At 50.3% G+C, this 27,279-nt stretch overlaps 1 protein-coding gene across 6 annotated transcripts; it reads right to left on the reverse strand.

Moving 5' to 3' along the window:
• On the reverse strand, positions 1 to 27,279 carry BMF (Bcl2 modifying factor). Of its 6 annotated transcripts, none has more exons than XR_008992561.1 (7): positions 26,658 to 27,278; positions 24,231 to 24,527; positions 22,623 to 22,783; positions 11,131 to 11,228; positions 5,284 to 5,338; positions 4,680 to 4,824; positions 1 to 152 (listed from the first exon to the last, which is right to left on the reverse strand). XR_008992561.1 is itself a non-coding variant. In XM_057488665.1 (7 exons), exons 3-6 carry the CDS (start codon positions 24,520 to 24,522, stop codon positions 5,287 to 5,289), a joined length of 603 nt encoding a protein of 200 aa, XP_057344648.1. In that variant the 5' UTR covers positions 24,523 to 24,527; positions 26,658 to 26,756; positions 27,167 to 27,185; the 3' UTR covers positions 3,990 to 4,824; positions 5,284 to 5,286. The 6 variants fall into 6 exon arrangements, 5 of the variants coding, with proteins under 5 accessions (XP_057344648.1, XP_036779788.2, XP_036779787.2 ...); XM_057488665.1 differs by lacking the exon at positions 1 to 152 and having other exon boundaries at positions 3,990 to 4,824; positions 26,658 to 26,756; positions 27,167 to 27,185; XM_036923893.2 differs by lacking the exon at positions 1 to 152 and having other exon boundaries at positions 3,990 to 4,824; positions 27,167 to 27,279.

Genomic DNA, 27,279 nt, shown 5'->3' on the forward strand with positions numbered 1-27,279 from the left:
TGCACACAAAAAATATTTATTGTTCTTTCATATTCTGTATTCATTCCAGGTTGATCAGCAGCTCAGCTCCACACAGTCCTCAGGGACCCAGGGGGACAAAGGTTACACCATGTTGCAGCTGCAGCGTCTGGAACAAGAGGCCCCGTCAATCACTGGAACATGGGAGGAGAGAGTAAAGAATGACACAAAGGTATTTTCTGCCCTAGCCTTCCAGTGACATACACCATCTCTGCTTATATTTCATTGCTCAAAACTTGTCAAATGGCCCACTTAACATGCAGGATTAAATACAATGTTTAGTGAGTGCCACTGTCTTTGCCATAGTTACTGCATCTTCTCTCATCCTGTCTACCATTTCCTCTCTGAGACTGCCTATTTTCCATTTTTCTTTACATATGTACAATAATCCAGCTTTGTGAGATTGCACTAGAAAGGACAGAGGTAGAAAATACATGCTGTCATTTCCTCCTCCCATGCCCAGCAAACATTGCACATCGGTCATGGCATTCTTTTCTGCTAAGCCTAAATGTAGCACCAGAATCCTTCCCAACACAGGTGGCTGCCAGTTTCTCATCATCATCATCATTTGCCATTCCCTGCCTATGGAATTTCACTGACCTCAGGACATGGAACTCACTTGATTGGCTCCACCTCCACTACTTTCTTTGGGGAAAAATCTGAGACCAACAGGCAATCAATCATTTCTGTTATCTGTACTGTTTACAAATACCCCATCTGGGGCCTCCAATGTTACCAGCGTTTTTGGGCTCTGGTGTTTTGCCCTCAACTTCTACCTCTTTGATCAGGGTAAGAACAATCAAAGGAAACTTGATTTCCTCCACAGCTAACATGGGCTACCACATAGACTGAAAGAAAGGGAATCTAGGGGAAAACAGAAGCACAAGTACTTCTGACCCAGAACTTCGAAATGGATCAGTCCAGACTGCCTCTCTAGAAGCCTCTATAGTTTCACAGGTCACTCCCCTAAACCAAGGAAGGGAATCTCTCTTTCCTATGTTCAGTGACATTCTTCACTAAAAAATAATAAATTTTATAAAGAAAAGAAAATGTCCCTTTCCTTAAGGGTTAAATGAAGTAGGACAGATCTCAGTAAGAAAATCCAGAATGTTCTTCCCCTCAGCCATTAAAACTCTGCTCACCATTTTCTGTTTCTTGAGAGCTTTGTCCTGAGCCCCTGAGGTCTCTCTGGTAAGAAACACTTTAGAAAACACAGAAGTTGGGGCAGGCTTCTGGCTTCCTTGTGTTTTTTTTTTTTTCCTCTAAGTCATTTCCCAAAACTTCTTAAAGTCCTCATGTTATACAAAGTGAAGATTTGTTCTCTTGCAGCGCTCCTCAAGAAGTTTCTCTCTACAGAAGTTTTCACTACTGTTGCTGTTTGGAATTGGTTCAGCAGACGTAAACAGGGTCATCTGGGGCCAAAGAGGGTGGGTGTTTAGTTTTAAAGCTCTGGGGTTAAGAGTGAAAGCATGTGACTCCAGCCTGGCCAAAAACAGAGAAGCCTTTGTGTGCAGGGAGCAGGCGACTGGCAGTCCAGAGGCTAAACACAGGGGGAGCTGGAAGGGGTGCTCTCACAGGTTTCAAGGGTCTGATAGGATACTACTGCGGGGAGGTTAACTCTTTGTGGCAGGCATGGGGAGAGCTTCTGTTTGTGGCTCAGGGTAGAGCAAAGAATGTCAAAAGAATAAATGAAGCTTTCTTGGCTTGCAAAGAGACACACCTTCTCCTGTAGCCCGTGTTGAGATAAAGCAGGCTAAAGCAACTGGAAGCAAGAGCCATTTCCGAGGGGGAGCTTTTGGTAGATTATCTGATAGAACTTCCTTGGAGTCCTAACATTTAAATACTGCAGGCTCTTTCTGTGCCAAATGCTTCCCCCAGACTCCTCCCTCTTCTTGTCCTGGATGGCTGGGATGAACTGGAGAAGAAAACGGAGAAGCCTGAACCACATCTCGCCCCCACTGGCCCTCCTCAGAAGGGAGAGGGTGGTGGTTGGCAGAGCACTATCACAGGGAAGCTAGAGGGCTGCAGACTCAGCCCACCCTGCCTGCACCTTAAGGCGCCAGCAGCCCCTTGACAGCACCATTCACCAAGGTGCTAGGGACTCACAGACAACCTGATGAGCTTGGGCTCTGCTCACAGCCAACACTGTGCAAGGCAGGTGGCCCTGAGCATAGCCCACTATCCTGCACTGCTTGTAGCCCAACTGTCCCAGAGCTAGTGTGCCCTTTTCCCAATCCCACCTCTGCCCAGAAACTGCTGCACTGAATCTTACTGAAGTGAGCAAGTCAAGTTTCCTGAAAGTCTGCAGAATCTGACTTCCAGACTTTGGCAGGGAAAGGAAAAGGAAACAAAGTTCATTTTGCCACTCAGAGCCTGGACCCATGGGAACCCTCAGGAAGAATTTGGAAATAAACATGGCAGTGGATCGCATCTCTCCCTGAACATCATCACTGGTACTCATACCATTCCTCCAATTCTCATTTGTCACTCCTTCCTTCCTCAAAGATTTCTGAGCATCTTGCAAGTATCAAGGTTTTTTGTCAGATAGTGGGGATATAGTGGTGAATGAGGCAGACCAGTTCCTGCCACCAGGAGTCTTTAGTCTATCCAGAAACTCAGAGCCATTCACATATCAATGCCATTGGGGTCAAGAAAATGGTGATTTTGTACTGGATAAATGGTGACTTCCAGGGGTGAGAGGTGGTCATGATGGTAAGAAATCCGGTCTTAAAGGCGGGTTTCAGTTTCCCAAGTCAAGGAAATGTCACCAGCTCTACATTTCAGGAAGGGATTCCCCAAATTATGTATGTGGATGGCAATAAGCAGCAGCAGACTGAGGCAGTACCAAGCCTGGTGCTCAGGTAAGAGGTTCACTGACCCAAGGTTTGATCTATCAGACTTGGCTGCTGATGGATTTTTCAGCAGTCATTGTTTAAAGCAGTCCCCAGCATATGTGTGTGTGTGTGTGTGTGTGTGTGTGTGTGTGTGTGTGCACGCACACAGATACAGTACCTCTGATATCTGTACCCAGTGCTCAAGAGCTCTTGGCAAATGTAATGATGTGTTAGAAATGAGGTTGCCACCAGGCACTGAAACCTCTGCCTCTTCAAAGATAGAATCACTGGACAGAACCCTGAGCCCACTCAGGTAAATAACAAGAACCTTTTATCAGAGGTGCCCAGAGCTCTCAGGCCTTTGCCCTTGACAGCCATGGGCCACACTGTCTTTCACCTTCAACATCTGATTATCTCCCATGAATTCATGTAGCATGAACCTCCAAGACACCTTCCTCAGAAACCCCTTTCCTCCCTGAGTTTACAGGAAGGCACCCAGGTTCATGACACCCCCCTTCAAGCTGGATGAGATAGAAAGGCTACAAAGACAGCTGTGGCCTCAAATACCCTGTCCAGGCTGGGGTGGTGGCCCCTGGAAGGACGAGACCATTGTCACAGCCTCAGTTTCCAAGTGCACTGGTGGAGAAGCATGTATCTCTGAAATCAAGAGTAGTCCATTAATACAAGTGCCTGCAGAGGCTGCACCACCCTCCTTCATGGGGCACACGAGGGTGAAAGGCAGAGGAGGCAGAGGTGACTGCTTGTCATATGAGCAGAGCCAGCAGTACAGTGAGGAAAGCTTGCTTTGTTTCTAAATTTTGTAGTACTCACTCTTTCACTTTTTCCTTTGCAAGAAAACCATAGTCCTTAAACCTGGGGACCACGTGACAAAGAGACTAAAAAAATTGCTTGAAATCTTACATAAAAATTCTTGAATCTATCTATCTATATATTTTTTAATTAATTTATTTTTTTTTTTTGAGAGGGCATCTCTCATATTTATTGATCATATGGTTGTTAACAACAATAAAATTCTGTATAGGGGACTCAATGCACAATCATTAATCAACCCCAAGCCTAATTCTCAACAGTCTCCAATCTTCTGAAGCATAACGAACAAGTTTTTACATGGTGAACAAGTTCTTACATAGTGAATAAGTTCTTACATGGTGAACAGTGCAAGGGCAGTCATCACAGAAACTTTCGGTTTTGATCACGCATCATGAACTATAAACAATCAGGTCAATTATGATTATTCGTTTGATTTTTATACTTGATTATCTCTGTATATTTTGTGTCTTTCCCCAGGGAGAGGATCCATGTATACTTTCAACAGAATCCCTAAAGAGTTCAAGACCCAACAAAGAAACTACTAAATAAAATGCTGGGTGAGTCACAGATAGGCTGTCTGGTCCTGCTTCCGTTGGCAGACAAGGACACCAAGGACCAAAAGCCGAAGTTGCTCCCTTGCCCAAAGTCACCTAGCCAGTTAGTGACTGAACAAGCTTACAGACCCAGTCTCCTTAATCTTCATCAGACAGAATTCCCACTGCTTCCTAGCAGCTGGATTTCTTACAGGACATGATTTTGAGGACAGAAATCGTGTGACCTGTTTCTTTCAAATCCCTGCATGGTTTCAAGTGGAGTCTTGCCATGGCGAGGGACTCAGCCGGCGCTGTTGACTCGTCAGTGCACCTTGTCTTCTCTTGCAGGCAGGGTTCGGTAAGCCAGCGACAGATGCATCTGCAGGGTAGCATGGAGCCTGGGGATCTTCCCATGGCAGCTATAACAGCACCCAGGAGGACATCACTTGTTACTTACTCTCACCTTCCCTTTAGGGCAATTCCAATTCCAATTCTAATTCCACTCTGAGCCTCCCCATCTAGGAAGGCAATAACTTTTCCCAGGAAGCAGGGGATTGAGGGCAGAGCAGCTGTGCTCAGTGGTCTAGGGGAACTGGTTCCAAGACCTCCTGTAAAGCAAACATCACATGAAGTGAAAACTGCCCTTGAAAACCCTTTCAGACACCCATGAAGTACGATGAGTAGATGTAGCACTTCTCAGGACATCCTAGGCATCCGGCTCTTCCTTCAGGTTGGAAGTTCTGTTGCCACAGTTGAGCAGCAGAGGAAGCTGCTGGCATGTGGGACCATACTGCAACAGGAAAACTTGTCAGCATATTGCTGGTGCAATCGAAGCCCAGAAGGGCCTTCCATGCATGGTCTTATGTCACACTCACTCCAGACACCACGTGTTCACTGAGTAGAGGCCGGGAGACCCGACTGTTGTACTCTATCACTATGTACATTTATGTCCCTCTCCTTTTCCTCCTCTCTCTCCCACCCTCCCCTCCCTGTCCCCCATTGAGCTTGTGTAGTGGATTTCGTGTAGATCAAATGGGTGCTCCAGGAATCTGCACCTGAATACTAACCTCTCAATATGCTGCCACCTTAGGCTGCCATCCCTGAATTCCTGACCCACAGAACCTGTGAGACAAATATTGGTGGTTTTAGGATGCCACATTTTGGAATGATTTGTTATGCAAAATACAAATACAAGAGAACAAATATGGAATACTAATTCAAGGGTAGGCTAAAGAATGTTAGACTTGACCCAGTGGAGCACACTTTCTATAGGGGAATAACGGGCTCAGGCCTATCTTTTTTAAAAAAAGGCCCTCTGGCAGCTGAGAAGGTGCTCTGGAAGGGGCAAGACTGGCCACGAGACCAGTCAGGGGGCTCTGCAGTTGTCCAGGCAAAAAGACTGACATTAAGAGAAGGTGGCAGATATAGAAAATAGGTGCAAGAGACATTTCCGAGTAAAAATAGTCAAAGGCTATTGATCAGCTGCATGCAAATAATAACCATAAAGGTAGTATTATTAACAGCTAACATTTATTGAAAACTTAATATATATCAAGCACTGATCTAAGCATCTTGCATATATACTCACATTTAATGCTCACAACCATATGAGGTAGGCATTATTATCTCATTTTACAGATGAGGAAACAGAGGCACAGACAGATTCTGTGACTGGCTCAATGGCACTCAGCTGGTGAGTAGCAGAGCCTGGGTTCAGCTTGGGCAGCTGTGCCTTTAACCTCCCCCAGACTTCCTCTGGAGGGATTAGAGAGAGAGTGAAGGATGCGGAAGACCAGGGTGAGCCCGCTCTCCGGCCTGGGAAGCCGACTGCAGCCACACTGAAAGTAGGGGCAGATGAATTGAAAGAAAGACATTTCTATCACCAATCACCTAATTCCCTGTGTACCATTGGGGCTGCTTAATGAGCTCAACTACAACCCAGCACGTGAAATGTAGAATAACATCCGGATGTGGCACCAGGCCCCATTTCTACCACACTCCAGTAAAAATAAACCTCTCTGTCCAAATATAGAGTGGTTAGAAGTGCCATGTTTTACAGGAGAAGAGGCAGTTATTTGGCATTAAACATAGACAAGTTTTGGCTACCCCACAGATCTGGGCGAGAGCATAGCAGTTTCCAAATGGAAACCCAGATGAGTGGGGTAAGGCCCCCTCAGACTGACTCAGCTGTTTAAAAGGCCCAAATAGAAAATCACGTCCCCTTTCTGGGCCTCTTCCACATGATGAAGAGCTAAGACAACATAATCAATGTCACTTCAAAGTCGCACTGTCTATAAGTATAGGTACAAGGGTCCAAGGCTGTCCTCAGAGAGCTGACAGCTTCCTAAATCAAGGGCGCCTGGCACAGGCAAGGCAAGTTGGCCTTTTGGCTTACAGTTTACTGCTGATAGGACCAGGAGTGGTTTTTTCCAAGCATTTTTCAGAACCCTGTCAAGTGCTTTAAATTATCCTTTGAGTGAGACACATTGTTAATCCCCAAAGAAAGGCAAGTGAGGACTACCTCTAGCATACCTCCTGAGATGCTACCTTGATAAAAAGAAAACTGCCGCTCAGTTTGACACGGGTGGGGGGCTGCATGGAGGGGCTGCCAGGACGCTGTCTGTCAGTGAGGCTGCCATCACTGAGTGCCCTTGGGGCAGGTCCTTTGCGGACACTCCCTTTAATCCTGCAAGGCAGACGCAGCTGTAATTTACACAGGGAAGAATGGAAGGCTCAGAGAGGTTACACAACTTGCCTAAAGTCATTCAGCTGACAGAAGCTGGAACCAGATCCAAATCCCTGTCTAGGCTGGTCTGGATTCAAAGCCTGTGTCTTTCCCCCTCATGAAAACTCTGCTGCGCTGTTTACTGTGTGGTCAGAAGGGCTCCTCTGATCTCCAGGAGGGGAAAGGAAGTCCTGACCAAAGCCAGGAGCCTTGGAGGTAACTCGGGAAGGCAGCTGAGAAACGAGATAGAAGTCTAATTCCCTAACCGATCCCCATGCATTTTCATCACACCTTGAAAAAGAAAGATCAGCTTTGCTTTAAATGGTTTTATTAAAAATTGTACCAATTGATGGGGGAAAATATACACATATATGCATGTGAAAAGACACAAAGCCAAATACTCTGTACAGATTAAAAAACAATGGGTTCCCATCCCCTCCCTCTCTTTCCCTGTCTCTCTCCCAGAGGCAGAGTGCCTAGAACCCAGGAAAACTAACCTGGGATGAACAAAATGCTACATTCTCACTGGGTCTCACCCTGACAGTCCCTGTGGACCCAGGGATGGGGCAGCACATCGGGCAATGCTCACAGAGCAGGGAGAGGAGAGGCACTGGCCACCTGCTCAGAAAGGGAATGTGCAGACCGGGCAGCCTGCACAGGATCTGAGCACCTTCAGCCCACAAGGCTGGCCCATCTATGGGAGAGCTCAGCTTTCTCTGCTATTCCCTCAACACCCAAAGTCCCCACCAGCCCTAAGGTGCCCACTGCCCACAGTGTTCCAGGAGGCATCACAGGCTGATAGGTTAATCCCTTCCTGAACCAAGTCCAGCCAGGGTGGCCTCCCACCAAGAGTCCCACCTACACATGGATGGACCCTGCAGCTCTCTGGGCTGGGCTGTAGCACTGCTTCACAGAAGCCCCATGGAGCCCTGGCAGCTGAAATCTAACTGCTTCTGTCACTCTCTACTCTCCCTACCCCCCTCTTCATCAAGTCCTCCAAATGGGACAAGCTCTCAAGCTCTTGGCATTGCTGACCAGGTCAGTCACAGTGACCCAATGGAGGCCCTGGATGGACCATCCCAAACAACCCTCTCCCTCCCCATACCCAGGCCGGGGACACCCTTGGACAGGGCTGGGCTGCTGGGGATAGTGAGGCAAGGCAGCTGGGCCCCTCTGAGTGCTCAGAACATGCTTGCCTGGAGTTTGGGCACAGACCCACTCCCTTGGGGCAGAGAGGTGATCTCTTTCTGCCTCGGACTGAGCAAGAAAAGGCCATGGGGGCAGTTCTCCATTAACCCAGACTTTAAAGCAGGCAAAGGCAGGGAGGCCAGGCTAGTCCTCCAATGGCCCTGGTGGGGTCAGAGGTCAGCCTGGGGGGTTCCCCCCCCCCCCCCCTGTCTACTGGCTTCCAGACACAGCTATTGGGGATTCTGAATTAGAAGGGCTGTTTTGAGCCTGAATATCAAGCTTCCCTTCCTCCAGGGCATTTCTACAATGGGGAGGTTTCCAGTCCCTCTCCCAACCCCACCCTCAGCAAACCACAAAAGCTCCAGAAGTCTTCAGTTGGTTACAGGTCAGGAGCCAGGTCAGACTCTCCCTCCCTCTAAATCTGATTCTCCACCCACTAACTAGAGACAGCCAAGCTCCTGGGGGTGGGGGATGGGGTAAAGGGGCCCAAGGGGAGGGATGCGTCTCCTGAGGCTGGACTGGAGGAATGTTCAGACCCACTGGCAGAGGGGGAAGGGGCCAGTCTAGATCATTAGGCCAATTAAAAACAGCCAGTCGGGAGGAACCTCTCTTCTCTCCCTTCTGGGACTGTTCGGCCAGTCACCTCCTGGGTTTTTGCATGGAGGGGGAGGAATGGAGTTCTAAATTTTACCCTGGCTTGCTTGAGTTAGTTTGTGGCTTCACTTAAGATGGAGACAGTGTAGTTAGATCACCCTCCGCCTAGCCCCAGGCAAAATGTTCAGGTGGGCTTGTCCAAGTCTGGGCTCAGTTCTCAGCACAGGCCACAGGACATCCCTCCCAGGCCAGGCAAGGTCTCTGCAATTGATGGCTTTGCCTCAGCACCAAGGCCCAGTCCACTTACTTGCTCTCTCACTCGGCTCAGGTGGAAAATCTGTTGAGAGGGGTTAAAGGTGTCTGGTAGAAATAGTCCTGGTTTCCTTGTGTGTGCTACACAAACACATACCAGCAGCCTGCCTGTCACAGTCCAGGAGAGGGGAAAACAACACATGTCCTATGCACATCATAAAATGGTGTGAAGACATGCAGAAAAATCCAAATTTCATAATGGTCATCGTGTCCCAGAGCCAGTCTTCACCTGTTCCCTGGGCTCCTTCTTGTGAGCAGGAACCCATCTTCTTAGCAAATGATGGTACACACCCTGAGAATATAATTCTGGCAAAGAGGTAATACCTCCAGAACATCCAAGCAGAACAAAACAAAGGCTTGTGCACAGTTTGAGGTCCTTTGCCTCAGGGCCACTGTGAGCCCACCTTTGTGCAAATATAAGAAAAGCTCCCCTTCCTCTGAGCAGATATAGCCCTACACTAGGGCATATAGCTTAGGGAGCAGAGCCTGGGCTGGATCTTAGCTTCCATTATCTTCCTCTGCAGGTGCCCTTGTGCAGTGAACAACCTGCCTGACTGTACATCCAGAAGAGCACTGCCTCCCTCAGCAGTACTGAAAGTCTCCTCTACGCAGGACTGGAGGAGTTTGGGCTTGTTCAGATTTGTGAGTCTACTCGGGACTCCTCCAGTTTCCTTGGGTAGCCCCGATGTCTTCTCTGACCAAGCAATCTTTTCTTTGTGCCTTGCTTCACTGTTAGCACCAAGGTTATCTTTTCTTACATATGCAAAAATTATAATTTAATTTCTAGGTGTCTGGTTAACAGAGTCCCTGTGTCTTTTCAGATTCCCTGTGTCTGCCATCAGAGCTGCCAGACTGGCTGCTTTAAATTCTCTCCATTAGTGCCACAGCAGGCAGAAAAGGGAAGAAGTTCAGAGGCAGCTGTGATCCTGCTGAGTTCCAGAGCACGCCCTTCTAGCTGGAAGCTGAAGGAAGCCAGCTTTAACGGTTCTGCTTTCTAATCATTGTCTGTTACTCTAAAAGACACATTTCAGCTGACAAAGCCACTGTGCTGGCTTCTTCCTGTAGCCCACTAGGTGTGAAAAAGGAATGGGGATCAGGGGGAGGAGGTATGTTGTCTCCAAGGAAACCAAGGGGTCTGGGTTCCCCTCGGGCTGACTCCTACAGGTGGATGGCCTCCACATTTCCCAGCGCCACTGCAATCCTGCCTCTTCACGCCCTAGAGTGCTGATATTGGGGTAGAAAGCAGTCTGTCAGCTGGGTCTTTCGAAAGGAGAGCTGAAAAAGGCACAAGCTGCTGGCTGCAGCATGTTGATTGGCTATTTGGCTCATCCATGGTTGATACCCAGACAGTTCAGTCCCTGGCAGCCAGAGATGGCAGGGATTCTGCACCCCAGGACCAATCCTGGGGCCTCCAAGTAGAACCAAGTCAGATCAGAGGTCTACCCAGAAGTTTGGTTCATTTTGCAGCACATTTGAAGGGTCCTTGGAGAAACCCAGCCCTCCCTGAGGTCTGCTGGAGATGACAGGGGCTGGGTGAGAATCCCTGAGCCCTTGGGGAGAGCACCAGCTGGGCCAAAGAAGAACCCAGAGATGGAGCTGGCTGACCAGCCTAGCAAAATTGCCATGCTCAGCCTGAAAGCCCCTGGCCGAGGCCCTCGGGGGTTAAAGCAATGTGAACGCAGATCTTGGCCCCATCCATGGTGGAAGGCTGATAGATTTTGCTGGAACCAGGAGTCTAATCCAGTCTCCTATTTGTTAACCAAGTTCCCGTGGGAAAACTGCAGTCCACTGACCAGAGAATATCACTACCTGGTCATCTTCAACAACTGCTGACTGTGGAACTACTTGTCAGAGCCTTTGGGAGGTCCCACATCACAGACACATCACCTCTACTTCAACAGTGTTTGACAAAGGCCCTCATTCCTGGTTGGGGCCCTGAACAGGGAAATAGGTCCTGCTTAGATATGTCTTATGTACACGGAGAGGCATTCTAAAAATAAAACAAAACAACAACAAAAGCTTCACAAGACACAGTGTCCATCCTCGCCGGCGTCCTTCCTGTGGTGCCCCTGTGAAGAGGGCAGCCCAGCCTCACCTGGGGCCTGCCCCATTTCTGTTCTCATCTGCATTCAAAGCGAGGTTGTGTAGGAAGAGCAGGATCTGCCACCACACACGATTTCGGTTCTGCTGGTGCTGAAAGGAGAAAAAAAAATCAGTGTAACTCCTAAATGCAGCCTGAAGTGACTGCTTATCTTTTCCAATAAAAGTTTAGATGGACATGTCTCGGGGTGGCACTTTAATCCTATCAGTACAGCAAACTATGGGGAGGTGGGAGAGGGATGGGAGAAGTGGCGATGAGGGGGAGATAGTTGAGTTCTCCAAAAACAATAGCAGTTTTAACATTAAAAAGAAAAGACCAGGCTCTTTATGCACTGTGCACAAGAGGATTAAACTTTTTCCCCTGCTTGCAGGATTTTCCAGAGTTTAGCCAAGTGCTGCTTTTAATCAGATTGGCTCCTGAGCCCCTCGAACCTCAGCTGCATGAACAACAAACTTTCTTCAGAAAGAAAGAGAAGTGCCCCCTCTCTTCCCCCACTCCAAAGTAACACAGAGAACAAGGGAGGAAAGGGGGGAGCCTCCATCTGCAAGTGATTTGACACTGTGAAGGTCAAAGGGTTAATCTTCAATTTAAACCACACTGCTGAGGCAGCAAAAATCTGATTTCATCCAGTGCAAACACGCACACACACGGACACACACACACACACACACACACACACACACACTTGTGCACCCGCCCTCTCTCCCTTCCCAGCGTCTCCAGCTCAGTGTTGCCCTTTTTATAGCTGCTCTTGACAGTAAGCCATAAATAATCCCTCTTGGAGCGCTTTCCTACTGACTGGAGCCAATTAAACGTTAAGCAAGAACATACTTGAAAACAAAACAAAAACAAAGAATGCACACTACTCTCTGGAGGTTATCCCAGGTCCTACTGTCAGGCAGGGAAGCTGGGGGCAAAGGTCAGGGGTCAGTGGCTCCCAGGATTGGGCCTGGTGGCCCGCCCACACAGGTACCATTTCCCTGGGGCCAGCAGTGGCCCAGAAGGGTCTGAGGGGTGCTGGAAGAGCGGTCTTTGTTCTTTTCTTTCTCTGCCAGGGCAGGAGGGCCCTCTCCATGGGGTTCTCAGTAGACAGGGGAATAAAACCCAGTGTGCAGAAAGGAGCCAGCACAGGCTGCACTTGGATTGCTGCAGTGACCCAGGCAGCAAGCACATTTATGTGAACTGTCTGGGGACAAGACGGAGGGCCGGAGCCCTTGCTTAGGCTGTCTTTAACCACAGTCCCGGCTGGCCCCCACCAGGCAACTCCCAGTCAGATGAGAAGGGGACAGAACAAGCCAGCAGCAGCACTGCAAAGTGAGCCCAGCTGCACTCCCAGAACTTTGCAGGCACAGCTGGCCTGGCCTCCCTGACCTTTCCCCAGGCAGCCAGGTTGCTGGGGTCCCTTTCACCCTGCCTTAGGCCACAAGGAGAAGAGAGGCGAGATGTCAACTGAGGCTGAGGGTCCCGCCAACCCAGGTGAACAGAATGCCCTCTGTCTATGGCAGTCACATTCCTCTTTCGCCTGTGGAAGTGAGACTGGAAAACACCACAGAAAGCTGGAGGCACAGCTACTGTTAGGAAGGGAAGGAAAATCGGGGTGTGCCACAGAGGAGCCCTGGCAGACTGTGGCTGGGGAGGCTGATGACTTCCTCATGTTTTGTAAACAAAGATGAGTAAAAAGAGGAAACACAGCCAGCTTAACAAAACCTGGTTAGAGTAAAGCAGCATGAAAAAGGACTCAGCTGCGAACCTGAAGAGTCAGGACTGCCTGCAGCAACTGGGCAAAGCACCACCCCCTCCTGCTTCCCTTCCCAGCAGCTGCCCAGGACAGGTGCAAAGGTCATGTGGCAGAACAGGAGGAAAATCCAGGAAAAGACTGGTCCCTGGAGAGGCCAGTCTGCTAGAACTCCAAGGCTCCTCAGGTGCCTGTTTGAAAAGGCCAAGTAATAATAGCAACCACGATCATAACAATAAGAGTAACATTGAGTGAGCCAGACTGTTCTGAGTGCTTTACAGCCTCGCTTCTCAAAGCGTAGTTCTAGACCAGTAGCCTCAGCAATATCTGGGAGCTTATTCGAAAGGCAGACCATAAATGTGCATTTTTAACAGGATCCCCAGGTGACTTGGCAACACAGTAGAGCATGAGAAGCACAGCTCTATATACATTAAACTCCTTTGGTCCTCTCAACAGCCCTATGAGGTACATCTATATTACCATCCCCATTTTACAGATGGGATCACTGAAAGAGGTAAGTAGCTTGGTGACACAGCTGTAAGTGGCAGGAACTGGACTGGATCCAGACCCTAGAGCAATGTCCTCACGCATTACCACTGTGCTCCAAGTACCACCATATACCTTTTCTTTATACTAAATCAGACCCTCCACCCTCCCCTTCTCCAAACCATCTCAGAACAGCTCAGCATCTAAGGAAGGGAGATCACAAGTCTATGATTTAGGGCCTGGGCCAATCCCACCTCTCTATGCTTCAGTTTCTTCCCCAGTTCCCCTCCTGGAGGAGAACTACCTGATGCCTGGGTAACTTCCTGGGCCCTGAGGTCTCTGGGGATGAGGCAAGGCAGCACCCTCACTCTCATCATTTAGGGGTGTTGAAAGACCCAGAAGCCACTGTGGGCCAGAAAGCACTGTCAGACGGGAAGGCTGAGGTCTTGCTGGGAGACAGCGGCAGGCCGAGGTGCAGGAGGCAGGGCACACGGACCCACCCTTGGAAAGGACCCAGGTTCTGTGTGTGCCTCTGCTGTGACAGGCCTCGGGGCTCATGGATCATCAGGGAAGACACTGGGGGGTGGATGGCTCCCTGAGCCAGGAATCAGAGGATCTGGCCGGGGACTCCCACCAGCCCATCTGCGAGTCCTCACTTTCCTCTTAAGTGAAATGCAGGTGCGTTATTAGATCGGTGGTTCCCAAACCTGACTGTGTTCTAGAATCCACTGAGATACTGTTGTAAATACAGAGTCCCCAGGTCCCGCCCAGACCAACTGGACCAGAATTTCCAGGGAATATGTATAATGAACAAGCTCCCTGGGTGATATTTTTAAAACCAGAAGTAAAATTTATTGTACATTTTAGTCATAAAAGTAGTATATGTTAACTCTAGGGAAATTAGAAAATACAAGAAATTAGAGAGGAGAAAATAAAATCACTCATGATCCTAGAAGGAAACATGTCATAATTTGGTATTTTCTACAGTCTTTTTCAATCTCTTCCCCCCAGAGTAATGACCTGGCCAAGCCAGAGGTAAATCCTGCCCAGGTGGTTCACAGGCAGCCAGGCCACAGACAGGCATTTAGAAACTACTAAGGTGCTTTCCAACCCTACAGTTTGGTGATTCGGAGTTCGTCATCCACAATTACTTTCAGGATTACGGCTCAGAGCACCAACAACTGATTCTCGTCAGTCAGCCTGGTGGAGGGTCTGGGTGGGCCTGGAGAACAGGTTGCCTCTTACAGTTAAGCAGCAGCCTTGAAGCCAGCAAGGGCAGGGCCTGGGAAACCTGTCCACAGCCCCTGCAGCCCTTCCTCTAGGTACAAGCAGAGGCCACACATACTCCACTTAGCCTTCTCCTGTCACAGGACAAGCCCCAAAAGGCCCTTTTCTGAAAGGAAACCAAGCAGCCTCCTACCAAGAGAATCAAAGAATGCCCTTTATTATGTGGAACAACAATAAATATTTTTTAAAAATTAAACAAAAGGGCCTGAATAGAAAGGAAAGAAAAAAGGATTTGAAGGGAGGCCGGGGAGAGAAACAGCAAAAAGGAAGGAAACCAACATTCACTGAACAGGATGAGGTACACAAAGACACCAGACACCAGAGGGTACAGACAGGAGAGGGTGTGGAGAAGGGGAGAAGGAAGGGAGAACTGGGAAAGAGCATGCGGGCTCTGACTCTCAGGCGCTTGGCACAGCACCTAACATAATTTGAGCTCAGTGAAAGCAAACCCTGGGGCAAGACTCTCTGGGACTCAGCTTGAGCACCCCTTAAAGTGGGGGAACCTGCAAAGAGTGGGGGTTCTCAGGATACATATTCAGGGTGGCCAACAGGCGTAGTTGTACGGAGGAGGGGAAGCTGGTGGGAATTTTAGCTTACACCAGAAGCCCTCAAATTCAGAGTCTAGACGGTAGGACGAAGGCGTGGAGGGAAACAATGGAGGTGAATGGCCCAAGGGAAGGGGTCCTGGCATGGTGGGTAAAAATATCCTTTTTTGTTAAGAGGATACAACCAGGCATTAGACTTAGGTTTCCTGTTTGACTCAGTCCCACTTTCTTGCTGTGTTCAGGGGATGAAGGCCGTCAGTAAACAAGTGTTTAAGTCACCCCCACTGTGACTGAATGCATGGTCGTTCATCCTGTATAACAGGGAACATGCTGGGGCATACAGTCGGTACTCAATAAGAGCACACTGGACTGACTACAGAAAAGTCAGTCTTGCAAGATAACCCACTTGTCTGAGGCCAGAAACAACTGACGTCTGGCCAGGTCTAAAGACGGACTTGATGTGATGTTATCAGCCCCCTGCCTAGAGAGAAGCTCAACTAGTAAAAGGCGTTTTTTGTTGCTTTTTTTTTTTTTAAAGAGCTGGCAGAGGTGTCTGATGAGGTTGGATTACACAAATTAAACTGTTTCATCCCACGTGGTCTCTGCCAGAAGCACAAAGAGTGTTCCCTGCCCTCCTCAGACAAGACTCTTCCTCTGCCTCTCCCACTTTGGGTCCAGCTCACACCCTCTAGGGGATCTGTGTGTCACCAGTGTTCCAGATGCTCCAGCAAGAGCTAATTCACCCCCAAAACACAAGAGGAAGGAGCAAGACTACATGGAGGCTCTGTTTTAAATGAACCCTGCCAATTTATCAAACGGATAGGCATTTATAGTATCTCACTTAAAACAAAGTGCTTTCCTGTTTTCCCATTTGCTCCTCACAAAGATCTGGGGCAGGTGTTATCAATCCCATTTTACAGATGGAGAAGCAAAGGCTCAGAAAAGTTACCCCAAGCGAGTTAGTTGTGGGAGGGAGGTTATTTGGACCCCCACATTCTGACTCCTTTCACTAAAATACTGCAGTACCTTTATTCACAGTAGGAAAATAGTATTAACTTTTCAAAGACAATTGCCACTGAACTGCTCCCCCAGTATGTTTAAAGACACTGTTTCCGGATCATTAACTATTTAGTAAGGATGCTGTGGACCAGAAAAAAAATAAACCTTTCAGAGGCAGAGCTAACTGAAGATCAAACAGAAATAAAGCTAAAACTGGTCTGAAATTATAACTTTAGATCCTGTTCTGAAACCATGCTCAGTTTCTTTAAAATGCAGAATTGTACATACTCTGCTTTACAGGAAGAAACATGCTCTACAAAGTGACCTTTTCCTACCTCTCCCCTGCTCCCCATCACACTCTAAACCCAGCCCAGCCAAGGCTGAAGGGAAGAGCCTCGCAGTTGAGAACAGGAACATGGAGATAAGGCAAACCAGGAAAACTGCAGCGGAAAGAAGTTGGGGAGGTGTTTTTGTTCAATTCAGCAAGCTTTTATCAAGCACCCAACTGAGCTAAGAATTACAAAGGACACAAAGATGAGCAAGTTGTAAGCCTTGCCCTCAATTATTTTACAATCCAAAGGGAAGAAAGCAGTAAGTCTAACAGGGGACAGAGCTAGGTCAGGGAGTAAGTGGGAGCTCCAGTGTATTCTCAGTGTCCAGGATGTGTCTGCTGAGGAGCCAAGGTGGGTGGTGGGAAGACCATGATTTTAGGATCACTCAGATCTGTATGAATCCCAACTCAGCCACTTGCAGTGTGACTTGGGCATATTGTCTCACTTCTCTAAGCCTCAGTTTCCTATAAGATGGGGGTAATGGGGTCTAGACATACAAGGTTGCTGTGATGATTAAATGGCAAAAATATATGTAAAGCGTTAGGTCTGTGGCTGCATCAAGCAGCTCACCCCTCCCTGGTGAGGACAAAGAAAACCCGTTGCCACTTCACTTTGTTCAGACTTCCCCCAATACCCTCTGCTCACAGTGCCCACCCAAGGAGTGCTATCTTCTAGACAGATTCATGAAGTCCTGGGGAAATCCCTGACTTTTCACTCTGAGGTGGAGAGTGGCAGCCAGAAGTAGCCAGGTTCAGAATTCCAGGCTGCCAAGCTGAGCAAAGGGGCTCTGCAACCCACAGGACAGACCCTTGGGCCCAGTGGCCCACCGCCCAAGCATGCTTCCGACGTAGACACAGGAGGAGCAAGCAACGCGGCAAAATGGAAAAGGAAGAAAAGTACTCCTTGCGAGAGCTTCTTTAGCCCAGCCAGCATTGATAACAGGACACTAAAGCCACCAGCTGCCACCATGGCAACACCAATCACTTCTCCAAGGAAGAAGAGCAGCCCGAGGCCAGCCCATTTTCAGTGGAAGACAGGGGGGGCTTCCTCTAACCCAACTGACTTCAGTCCCTGGAGCCTGGGGGTGGGCCCGGCTGTGCATAGGTCTCCAAAGCCTTGTGCTGCACCCCCTGAGGAGTGGAGGTCGGGACTACTGAGGCCCTTACCAGCTCCCCTAGGGATGGCTCTGCCCCCCCTCAGTCTGAGAGCAGCTCCATCAAACTAGTGGGCAAATTGTTAAGAACTCAGGAGGGAATGGTGTTGTGTGCGCTCTGGTCAAAGGTGAGGGAGAGAAGGGATTGAGGAGGGGGTAGGTCTGCTGTGGGTCCATAAGGCTGCAGTGAAGGAACCCCAAGGCTGACTCCCAGCGGGGAGCCTCTGCAGCTGGCTGTTCTTGCCTTGCCAGGGGCCAGCGCCCAGCGCCGTGGGCAAAACAAGCCAAGCTGAACGTGGAAGAAGGCTGCCGCTGTAGCCACACACTGACTGGTCTCATGCTGGTCATGGAACATGCCCTGTTGGTTGCCAAACTTCGATCAATAGGTAAACCAGCCATTTTTCCTGATCCGTTGTTAGTGCCTCCCCCAAACCTCCCCACTTCGTTCCACCCACCCCCACCCCAAGCCAACTCCCATCCCCACGGCTTGCCTTGGTGGGGAGAAAATGAACTGTCTGGAACCACCGGGCCGTTCTCCTGGAAGGGAGAGTAGTCAGGTGCAGAGTGGAGTGGGGAACTGGCCCCTTGTCAGCCACGCTGATGACTCAGAGGCTAAATATAGCGACGATATAAACAGAGCCAGCCACAGAGCAAACACAGGGCCCCTGAGTCCCAGCACTGACTCTCACGCAGAGCGCTCTCCACAGCCCCTCCCCCAGCCCTGCTCTTCCCCAGGCACTGTCCTAGGAGGGCCCCCCACTCCTGGGACAGAGGTTGGCTCCGTAGGGACTCTTCTCACTCTAGGGTGAATCTCTGGGGTCCTGCCCAGGGCTCCCCCACCTAGAGCTTCAACAATCTCATCAGCCAGTCTCAGTTCCAGAAAACCACTTGCCAGCAAGGAAAGCATCCCAAAGGGTCAGGAAGCAGTCAGGGGTTCCATGAACAAAGGATCCTGGCTGCTGGAAGAAAAGCTGCTGGTCAATAAACCGTGCAAACACCACCTTTGGTACAACTTCCAACAAAGGCAGGTCCAAGGAAAATCCTAAAATCATCTTTTAACACATTTCCAGAAGTATTGCACAGTCCATACCTTAATAGTTATATGTATTACAATTTCCAAAGGGCTTCTACATCAACTCTGCAAGGTAAGTATTAGAAACTGAGGCTCAGAGAAGTTAAATGATTTTCCTATGAACACAGAACTCATAAGTGACAGAGCTGGGATCAGAACCTGGATCTGCCTCTAAATCCAGGACTCTCTCCTGTGATATTGCAACCAAAGATGGTTTCAACTGAGTGAGTGAAATTTTTCTCAGATTTCATTTTCCAGAAAGTCTTATTACTATTCAGGGCATTCCAAATCCAACTGTTCTGAATGGAGCTATTCCTGGTCCAAATGAAAAAGCCATTCCCAACACAAAGAATTCCAATCTTCCTGTAGCTTTACTTATGCAACAGTCTACAGTAGCTACTTTTTTTTGAGAATTCTTGGCTTCTTAACATTGTCCAAAAATATCTCCACAAGTTTCAAGATGTGCCATTGGGATAGGAGACTTTCCTAAGGGAAGGAGATACCGGCTACTGGCCATTCTTACATGCATACTGACGAAGACCATGGCAGGAGGAATGGCAAGAAGCTGAGACTACACATTCTGGCTAGAGCAGCCCAGTGAAGCAGGAGACCTGAACCTCTTTGCTCCAGAAGCTAGATGGACATGGAAACACCAGGGTACCCTCGAAGAGCCAGAGGCAAGGTAGGCCACAGTCAGCAGACCACCGGAGGCCACCTGCTGCAGCTAGCCAACTCACAGAGCAACAAAGAGGGAACACTTGTACTCCTGACCCAGCCAAAAGAAAGTGGGGTGCTGGAAAGGCTTTTCCCTCCACTCATTTTTCTTCCAACCCTCTTGCTGCTTTGGAGACCCAGAGCTGACAGCGAGCACATGATACTGAGCTGCCTCCAATTCCTCGCCTGCCAGTCCAGAGGAGCCACCCTAAACTGACCACTCAGGTAACCAGGCTAGACCTTCACTCTGCATGCTCCTTGGAGAATATAATGGGAGGGCTAATGGCCAACATTAACGGACACCCGGGGAATTTGCAACCTTTTGAATCTGGGGTTGTGCTGATGCACTTAACTTGCCATAATGCCAACCTACCACAAATTACACTTCCTCTGCTCCACATCTCCTAGTGAGGTTTCCCTGACACAAAGAAAGAACAACTGAGGTCCGAAGCCAGGGGCAAAAGGCAGGTGCTCACACTCCCTACAAGACTCAGGGACCAATGGCCACTGTCTGGCCCTGGGAGACTGTTCCAGCTTGAGGAGAAAGGAGACGGCCAGCCCTCTCAACTTCATACTGCCTCTTGGGTTGCTATCCTTGGCTCTCCGAACTCAGCCCACAATGATGGGGCATGACCATCATTCTCTAAGGAGAAATGTCCAAGGCCAAGGCTCACAGCTGCACAGCCTGGACGCAGATTTCTTTGGACAGGGCAATTGGAGGGGAGCTCTGCTCAGGAGGGAGCAGCTTGACAGGTGAGGGGGGAAATGTACTGTGAAATGACAAGAACAAATGTGAAGATGATGAGGATTATGAACAGATAGAAGGAAACAAGCATTAAAGAATACTCTATGTAATGGGGTGGGGGGGGTACTTGGTGAAGGGGGAAAAAAGAAAAAAGAAAAAAAAGAAAAAAAAAAAGAATACTCTATGTACCTGGAACTTTCACAGGGTATTTTCTCTCTTGATCTTCACAATAAAATTCTGTGCTATTAGCTCCAATTTACAGAAGAGGAAACAGATTCAGCAAGTCACTTGTGACTTCCCAATGGCTAGTAGGTGGCAGAGCTGGTGTTCAAACCTGGGCTTTCCAACTTTGTGCTCAAAGCCTAGAGATCTAATCCTAAGTCAGTTTCTTCCTATTTCCTCAGTTTCCCTGCCTGCAAAGATGAAGGAAGGGAATAGGGAAAGAAGATAAAGGATAAGAATGTTGGCGTGGCAATAGCACTTTCTAGATATGAAATATTAGACTATAGTTTATATATTAATCAAGTTCAGAAAATGACCCACTTCTTTAAACTAGCTGCTAAAAGGTCTTATACATGCCAGTGCTCAGGCTCCGCCTGTAGCCATCATCCTAGCCCTTCCCAAGGGATGAGCTTCTGGGGAAGGTTTGTGAGCAGAGACAGTGGGGAGGAGGGGGTGAACAGCAAAGAGGACTCCATGGACAAAAAGTCTGGTTCTTTGTAATGGAAAATTTTAGAAAACTAGCTCTGGACTTCATTGGCCAGCCTCCTACCACCACAGGGTAGGAGAAGTAGGTGGCTGGCAGAAGGGCAAAGGGCAGAGGGAACTTGGGAGCCAGTATGGGGTGAGGGGCAACACAGAGGAGACTCTCCTACAGCCCTCCTCTGGCTCTGCTGCCCTTCCCCTCCCTCCTCTGAGCTGGGGCAGTTGGCTCTGGCTGAGAGGACAGCACCCTGTCTAGAGCTGAACAGTGCCCTCACAGAGGCACACTTGGACTGGGGGGAAATGAGGCCAAGAAGCAAAAAGCAGGGTCAAACCTTGGGGGAAGGGCCAAGCACTAAGTCAGGAAGAAAAGGCCCTGGGCTCTACTCCAGCTCTGTCCTCCAGCCTGCTCCCAAACCTACTGGGGCTCACCAATGGGTGGGGACTACTCTGGGAAACAACTGTTGAGAGAGATCAGGTCTATTGGGAATGAAGAAATCTGCATTCTGTCTGCAGACAATCCTGTAGATGAGCCTGGAAGACCCATAGCCACTGTCTCCTCCATCAACTCCAGCACCAGGACTGGAAGCTGTGAACTGGGCTCAGCTGTAGGCTCTACAACCAGAGTAGAATGAATGGGCAGGAAGGAGGCCAAGAGATGGAAATCAAGAATCAGAGCAAGTCAGTACATGGATTGAAGAAGAAACCCCAAGCCAAGTTTCCACAGAACAATCAAAGGAGGGACTAGGGACTGGGGCTTGGTGCCAGAGGGCCACCCCTCCTTCCTGATCACTTAGAAATCAGGAGAGCCTACCAGGACCAGGTCTAATCCCAAATTTCCCTCATACTCCTTGGCAGAAAGCATTAACCATACATATCTAACCCCTGACGGCCTGTTCTCAGGAGACCCAAAGTCAATTTCTTTCCCTTGCTGCTGGCAGTTAGGTTTGGCCCTTCAATCAAACCTACTATACAGCCAGTAACTCTCCTCTGGTCATCTGAAGTTACCCATTTAACCTCAGGGTCAGCCCAATGGTGTTAAAGTATTCATTCTGTTAATTTCCAGGCAGACGACAGACACACACACACAGTCTACCAGGCCAGGGACACTGTCCCAGAGGCAGGAAATATGTTCATTTCCAGGTGGCATGCCTTTGCTTCAGCGGTGATTGTATTAGCACGGATCCAACCTTGGGCTCCTCTCCCTGCCTTGGCAGCCACCCAGAAATCCCTCCCGGAGAGGAAGGGTTAAGTGCATGGGGGCTGGCCCAGACAGCACTACAGAACAGGGCAGTCTCCAGCCCGTGCCACGAAGGGTTCCTCCAGCACGAGCCTGCCAGCCGCCGCCTTTGTTGATGGACTCTGCCACATGCTCGACTGACATGCAATCCTCTGCCCTGGCAGGGCTGGGGCCAGGTTGCCCGCCCAGCACCCCAGCCTCCAGCCTGGAGAGACTCTGAGGTACACTCTCCGGAGTCCCAGGCCCCGTTCCCAGACGGAGACAATGAAGAGCAGCCTCCCCAGCTGGGAAGAGTCAGGTTACAACAGGTTCCACCACTTTCCCCCATTCAGACCCATCCCTGGCCTTACCCAGCTGCCAGTTTCCACTGCACCTTTGCCAGGCACCCCCAACTGTCCAGTTTCACTGCAGCACCCTGAAAATCTTCCCCTTAGATCTCCCCTTCCCCCCCACCACCAATAAGCCCCCATGCCTACCTGCTGCATATGAAGCCGATGGAACTGGTCTGCAATGCACTGAAGTTTCCGGGCAATCTGTACCTCTGCTCGATGCTGCCACTGTCCTTCGGGGGACTGCTCACCGAAGGGCAAGCCTGCAGGGAAACCCGCAGGGAGAGGGAGCCGGTAGCCAGCATTGCCTGCAGAGACAGAGGGCTCACATCTCAACATTCTTTCCAGCTCTCCAATTCTGCCCATGCCAAGACCTGGGGCTGAGGCCTTTATCAGGGCATTTTGCCAAATCTGGATAGCCTGACTTGCCTGCTGCCCAAGTGTATAAAAGTTTATGCTGGGAGAACAGAAGGAAATGGTCCCAGCCTTCCCTCCAGTTCTCCATTCACCAGCAGTCCATGGCAAAAGGTACTTTGTGTGGGTGAACCTGACAACCTTCTGTCCTCACCAAACTATCTTTGATCACAGTTTATGATTCATGTAGTAGCAGGTTGAAGCTCTCCTCTGGAGAAGCACTGTAAGCAGCTCACCAGACTTCCTGGGTGGAATAAGCAAGGGACCAAGAAAGAGAAAACCAAGAAAGGGTCTTCCCTTTTTAAGTACAGTAGAGGAAGGCCAGTCTCAGGTCCTGACACTCTGGGCAGTGGCACCAAAACTAGGGAGAACACGCCTCAGACCCACAGAATAGCCGAGGTCCTCTCTGGAGGCAGCCCGCCCGGCAAGACCTCAAGACCAGCGCTCCACACTTAGCAAGTGCTGGGCACTGAGCTGCCGCTAGGGGCGCCCACCCGCCTCCTCCCTCCTTTCCCTTTTCCCTGCCTGCCAGCCTTTTCCACCCTCTCAGACTCCCTCCAGAGCTGCTGTGCTGGAATTGCCCCATGGGGCGCTCTCTCTGGGGGAGTAACTGCAGTGTCTCCTCAACCTGCTCCATCAGACACAGCAAGATAGCCTCTGAGCCTTTCCCTTCCCTCCATAAGCTAGTATGCTAAAAGAAGAAAACAGACTGAATCTCAGAGGAGGGCATACTCATAAAACAAAATTCGTAAGCCCAAAAATGAAGGGGTCTTGTCTGATTGAGCCTTGGTAACAGCCCCTCTGCTGGCATTGAGCCCAGGTAGGCCCAACCTCTTTCTCCAGTTCCGCTTCCAAGCACAGAAAGTCCCAAGTGACACCTCTGCCTTCAGAAACCTTCCCTTCTAGAATGGACTGGGTTTTTCCCTTCACTGTCAACATCAAGTCACAGATCCCTCAACCTTCTCCAGGGCAACATTAGCCACTTTAAGGAAAGTACATCACCAGGTCACAAAAGACTGGCTACTCCACAGGCCACAGGATGTAAAAGCTGAGGCCCAGATACCCTCTTTCCAACCCAAGGAGACACTGTGGACCCAGGGTCCCTCCAGAAAGGGACAGAAAAGCAGAAATAGTGGCATGGTAATTTGCCCTTCTTGGGACCTGAGGAACACAGGTGAGGAGTAACAACAGGTCAAGAGGCAGAAGGGTGACAGCTGAGGAATCAGTAGCCTCTGCTGTTCAGTTTAGGGAAGGAAACAGCAACAGGCAGGTTTGGGGAGGGAAAGTCCCCTCTTTTCCCCCAGTCTCTATAGGAGGAGTCCTGAGGCTGAAAGCACTCACCATAAAAGAGTCGCTGGGGTTCCTCGGTCACCCCACAAGGCAGCATGACACCCTGGCTTGGGGAGGCTGGACTGAGGGTCTGGGTGGCTTTGTCTTCCTGGCTGGCGGGTCGAAGCCCAGGGCCACAGCAGTGGGTGAGGGGGAAGAGCTGCAGACGGCTGAGGGGGCAGTCCAGCTGGCTCTGGGCAAACAGGTCGGCAGAGAGCAAGCGCCCTGGCTGGGCCTCTGGCTCCCCATCCTCTGGCTGGAACACATCGTCCTCCAGCTCCTCCACACACTGGGGTGGCTCCATCTCCCCTGTCAGGGTGCAATGCAGGCATCCAGGATGCTGCCCCCACCCATGCCAAACCTGGAAGACTCCCCTCCCCTTCCTTCTTCCCTGCTTTCCCTTCTTATCCAGGGAAGTCAGGCCAGGTACTGGTGATAAAGCCCTGCCAAGGATAACACCCACACCCAAATATGGACTGCCTCGCTGTTCTGGGACTCCCTACACCTCTTCCCTGGGTCTGCCCAGAGCCACCCTCCCCTTGGCCTCTTCTTCTGACTCAGACTGGTCATGGTCATGAAGTTTGACTGCTATTGACTCTGGGCAATAGCAAGGGTATGATCAGCTGCTACAAGCTCGCAGGGTACCTGGGGCAATGTTAACAAGACTCCTCTGTGAGTGGCTGTGGGAGGGCAGAAGGGTGCTGTGACTGGCTATAGACACAGTACTCACAACACACACACTCACTCATTCACTGTCCTGGGAAGTAGCCACCAAGTCTTAGTCCCAGCTCAGCAGCACAAACAAAAGGCAGCCTTCCTAGGGCAGCCAGGTTCCCTCCAAACCTGCTAAGCCCCGCCTAGCTGCCCATCTACTCTAGTCTCCACCCCCTGCTTGCTCAACACAACAAATAGGCTCCCTGGTGTGTTAAGAGTGTGTTTTGGAAGGGAGAGAGGAGAAAGACCCAAGTTAGTCACTGCAGTTGCCCTCTCAGCAGAGCAGAGCTGGGTGCCCCCCACAGCTTGGCCTAGAGGGTAGATCCAGCATCCAGCGGAGTGGCCAGCCTGCCCCAGTTCAGTCTACTCACTGGTTTCCATGACTTCAAATCTCTCCCCACAGCCTACCATTCCTGCCAAGCGCCAAACCTGAGATTGGTATAACCTGCCTCACAGAAGGAAGTGAAATTCAGCCCTCTGTCTGTGACCTCACTTACTGCCTATAGTACTCAGGTTGTTGATACGAGTTCCTTGGTGATAAAGAAGTTCCTCTTGCTCCACCTGATGGCTCTAGGAAGTCTGAACTGGGAGCCATCCAGCATCCGGAGCTCCCAACCCAGTCCCCTAGATACACACTAGGAACCCTTAAGGCCCCTGGGGCAGCCAGAAGCAACAGCCACATGAATGGGTAGGGATACAGAGACAATGTTTGTCACTGACAGACTTCATTAGAGATCCCCTGGGAATTCTGTCTCCCAGTCTCTTGCCTTAGAAGAACAAGCCAAATGGTCTGTGGGTTGGTAATGTATTTAAAGAAATCTCAGTTAAATTCAGAAATCCTGGCTTTTCCAAATGCAAGCTCTCTCTGAGGTGCTTGCTTCAACCCTCCCTCCAACCAGTTCTTGAGCTAGCGAGCTATGATCCTATCTGCCCTCTTTCCCGGAGAGTGAGATGCTCCTAGAATGGCAAAACAGGCAATGGTGTTCTTTGGATAGTGTTTCCCAAAGTGGGGACAGGGAGAGAACTCCAGCTTATCAGCACCAGAAAACAAAGTTTGGCGCTGATAAAGGACCAAGCGCTGGCTGTCCTGCCAGTCACTTAGCAGGGGGCTCCCCTCCTGCCCTTCAACCTTTCTCTGCAAGCAGGCAATCCCAACCTTTAGGTCCTCCAAAGCCAATCACAAGCAGGAGTCATTGTCTTGGTTTTTCCTTTGAAGCCCGTCACCTCCCCATTCCCCTCCCAGCAAAGCCCCAAAGTTCAGCCCTTGCCTGGACTGGACTGTGGGGGAGATGCAGCCAGAGGGTGTGTCTCTGCAAGCCGGGCTGGTGGGGGCTGGGGGAGGGGGACACCCTAACCTCTCTCCACAGGAACTGCAGGTGGCTCTTCTATAGGCGGGAGCCTCGGGAGAGTTGCTGGGCAAAGTCAAGTGTAAACTGGGATACAGTAAAGAGATCCTTTTCTCCCCATCCCACTAGCTGCTAAGGTGATGTCCAGACTGGAAGGAGGGGGCACTTGCTGAGAGCACTGCCAGGGAAGGCTTTATTCCTAGCGAAGGGAACTAAAGCCCGCTGGGGCAAGCCCAGACCCTAAGGGCTCTACACAGGGATGCTGAACTTCGACTCCTCCTCCTAAGAGAGGCCAGATGCTCTGAACCTAAACAGGGGCTAAAATTTGGGAACGCACACATACACACACACTCACGCACTCACACAACACACAGCCGACCTGGGTGACTCCAGCAGAGAGTCTCAGCCTCCGAGTCGTGATGCCAGGGCTCCGCGCCAGGGTCCAGCGTGACGAGCACTCGGGGGCTTTTCGCCCAGACTCAATTGGGAAGGAGGGGAAAGCCCAGCTGTTAAGGAGAGGAGCCTTCAGACTCCGCAGGAAGTCAGGACGCCCTACGACTCCCTACCCTACCCCAAAGTCAGACACAGAGGCCAGGCCATTTTAGGGCGCCCAGGTCTACTCAGCAGTGCAGCGCAGGTTCCCCTGCCCACCTGGATCCAACTCCTTGGCGTCTCAGATGCTACTACACCCAACTTCCCTCGTGGAGCAGCGCACCTAGATGTGGGTTCTGCACGCCGTTCCCTCACCCCAGCGCCTCAGTCCTTCAATGGTCACCCCAAACGCCTGCAGCCCAACCCTTCTCGGGCCCCCACGCGCAGAGCGACTCCCCACTTTCCCGAGGAGGTGCGATCCAACTCCGCCCGGCCCCCAGCTGCACGGGCGCTCACCGGGCTGCAGCGGGAGGCGGGAGGCGCAGGCAGGGGCGGCGGCTGCAGCTGGCGGGCGGGCGCAGGAGGAGGCCACTCAGCACCGCACGGTATTGTTTCCAAAATACGCCCGC

The sequence above is a fragment of the Manis pentadactyla genome, chromosome 11 (assembly GCF_030020395.1).
Source record: "Manis pentadactyla isolate mManPen7 chromosome 11, mManPen7.hap1, whole genome shotgun sequence".
Classification (NCBI taxonomy): Eukaryota; Metazoa; Chordata; class Mammalia; order Pholidota; family Manidae; genus Manis; species Manis pentadactyla.

Bases quoted from the DNA above. Each gene is read 5' to 3' on its own strand.
- BMF (XM_036923893.2), bottom strand. From the start codon at position 24,522: ATGGAGCCACCCCAGTGTGTGGAGGAGCTGGAGGACGATGTGTTCCAG. The intron at 22,784-24,230 runs GTGAGTGCTTTC...CTGTCTCTGCAG, and splicing joins ACCCCAGCGACTCTTTTATG to GCAATGCTGGCTACCGGCTC. The intron at 5,339-11,130 runs GTGAGGCTGGGC...TTTGTCTCACAG, and splicing joins AGAAATGGGGCAGGCCCCAG to GTTCTGTGGGTCAGGAATTC.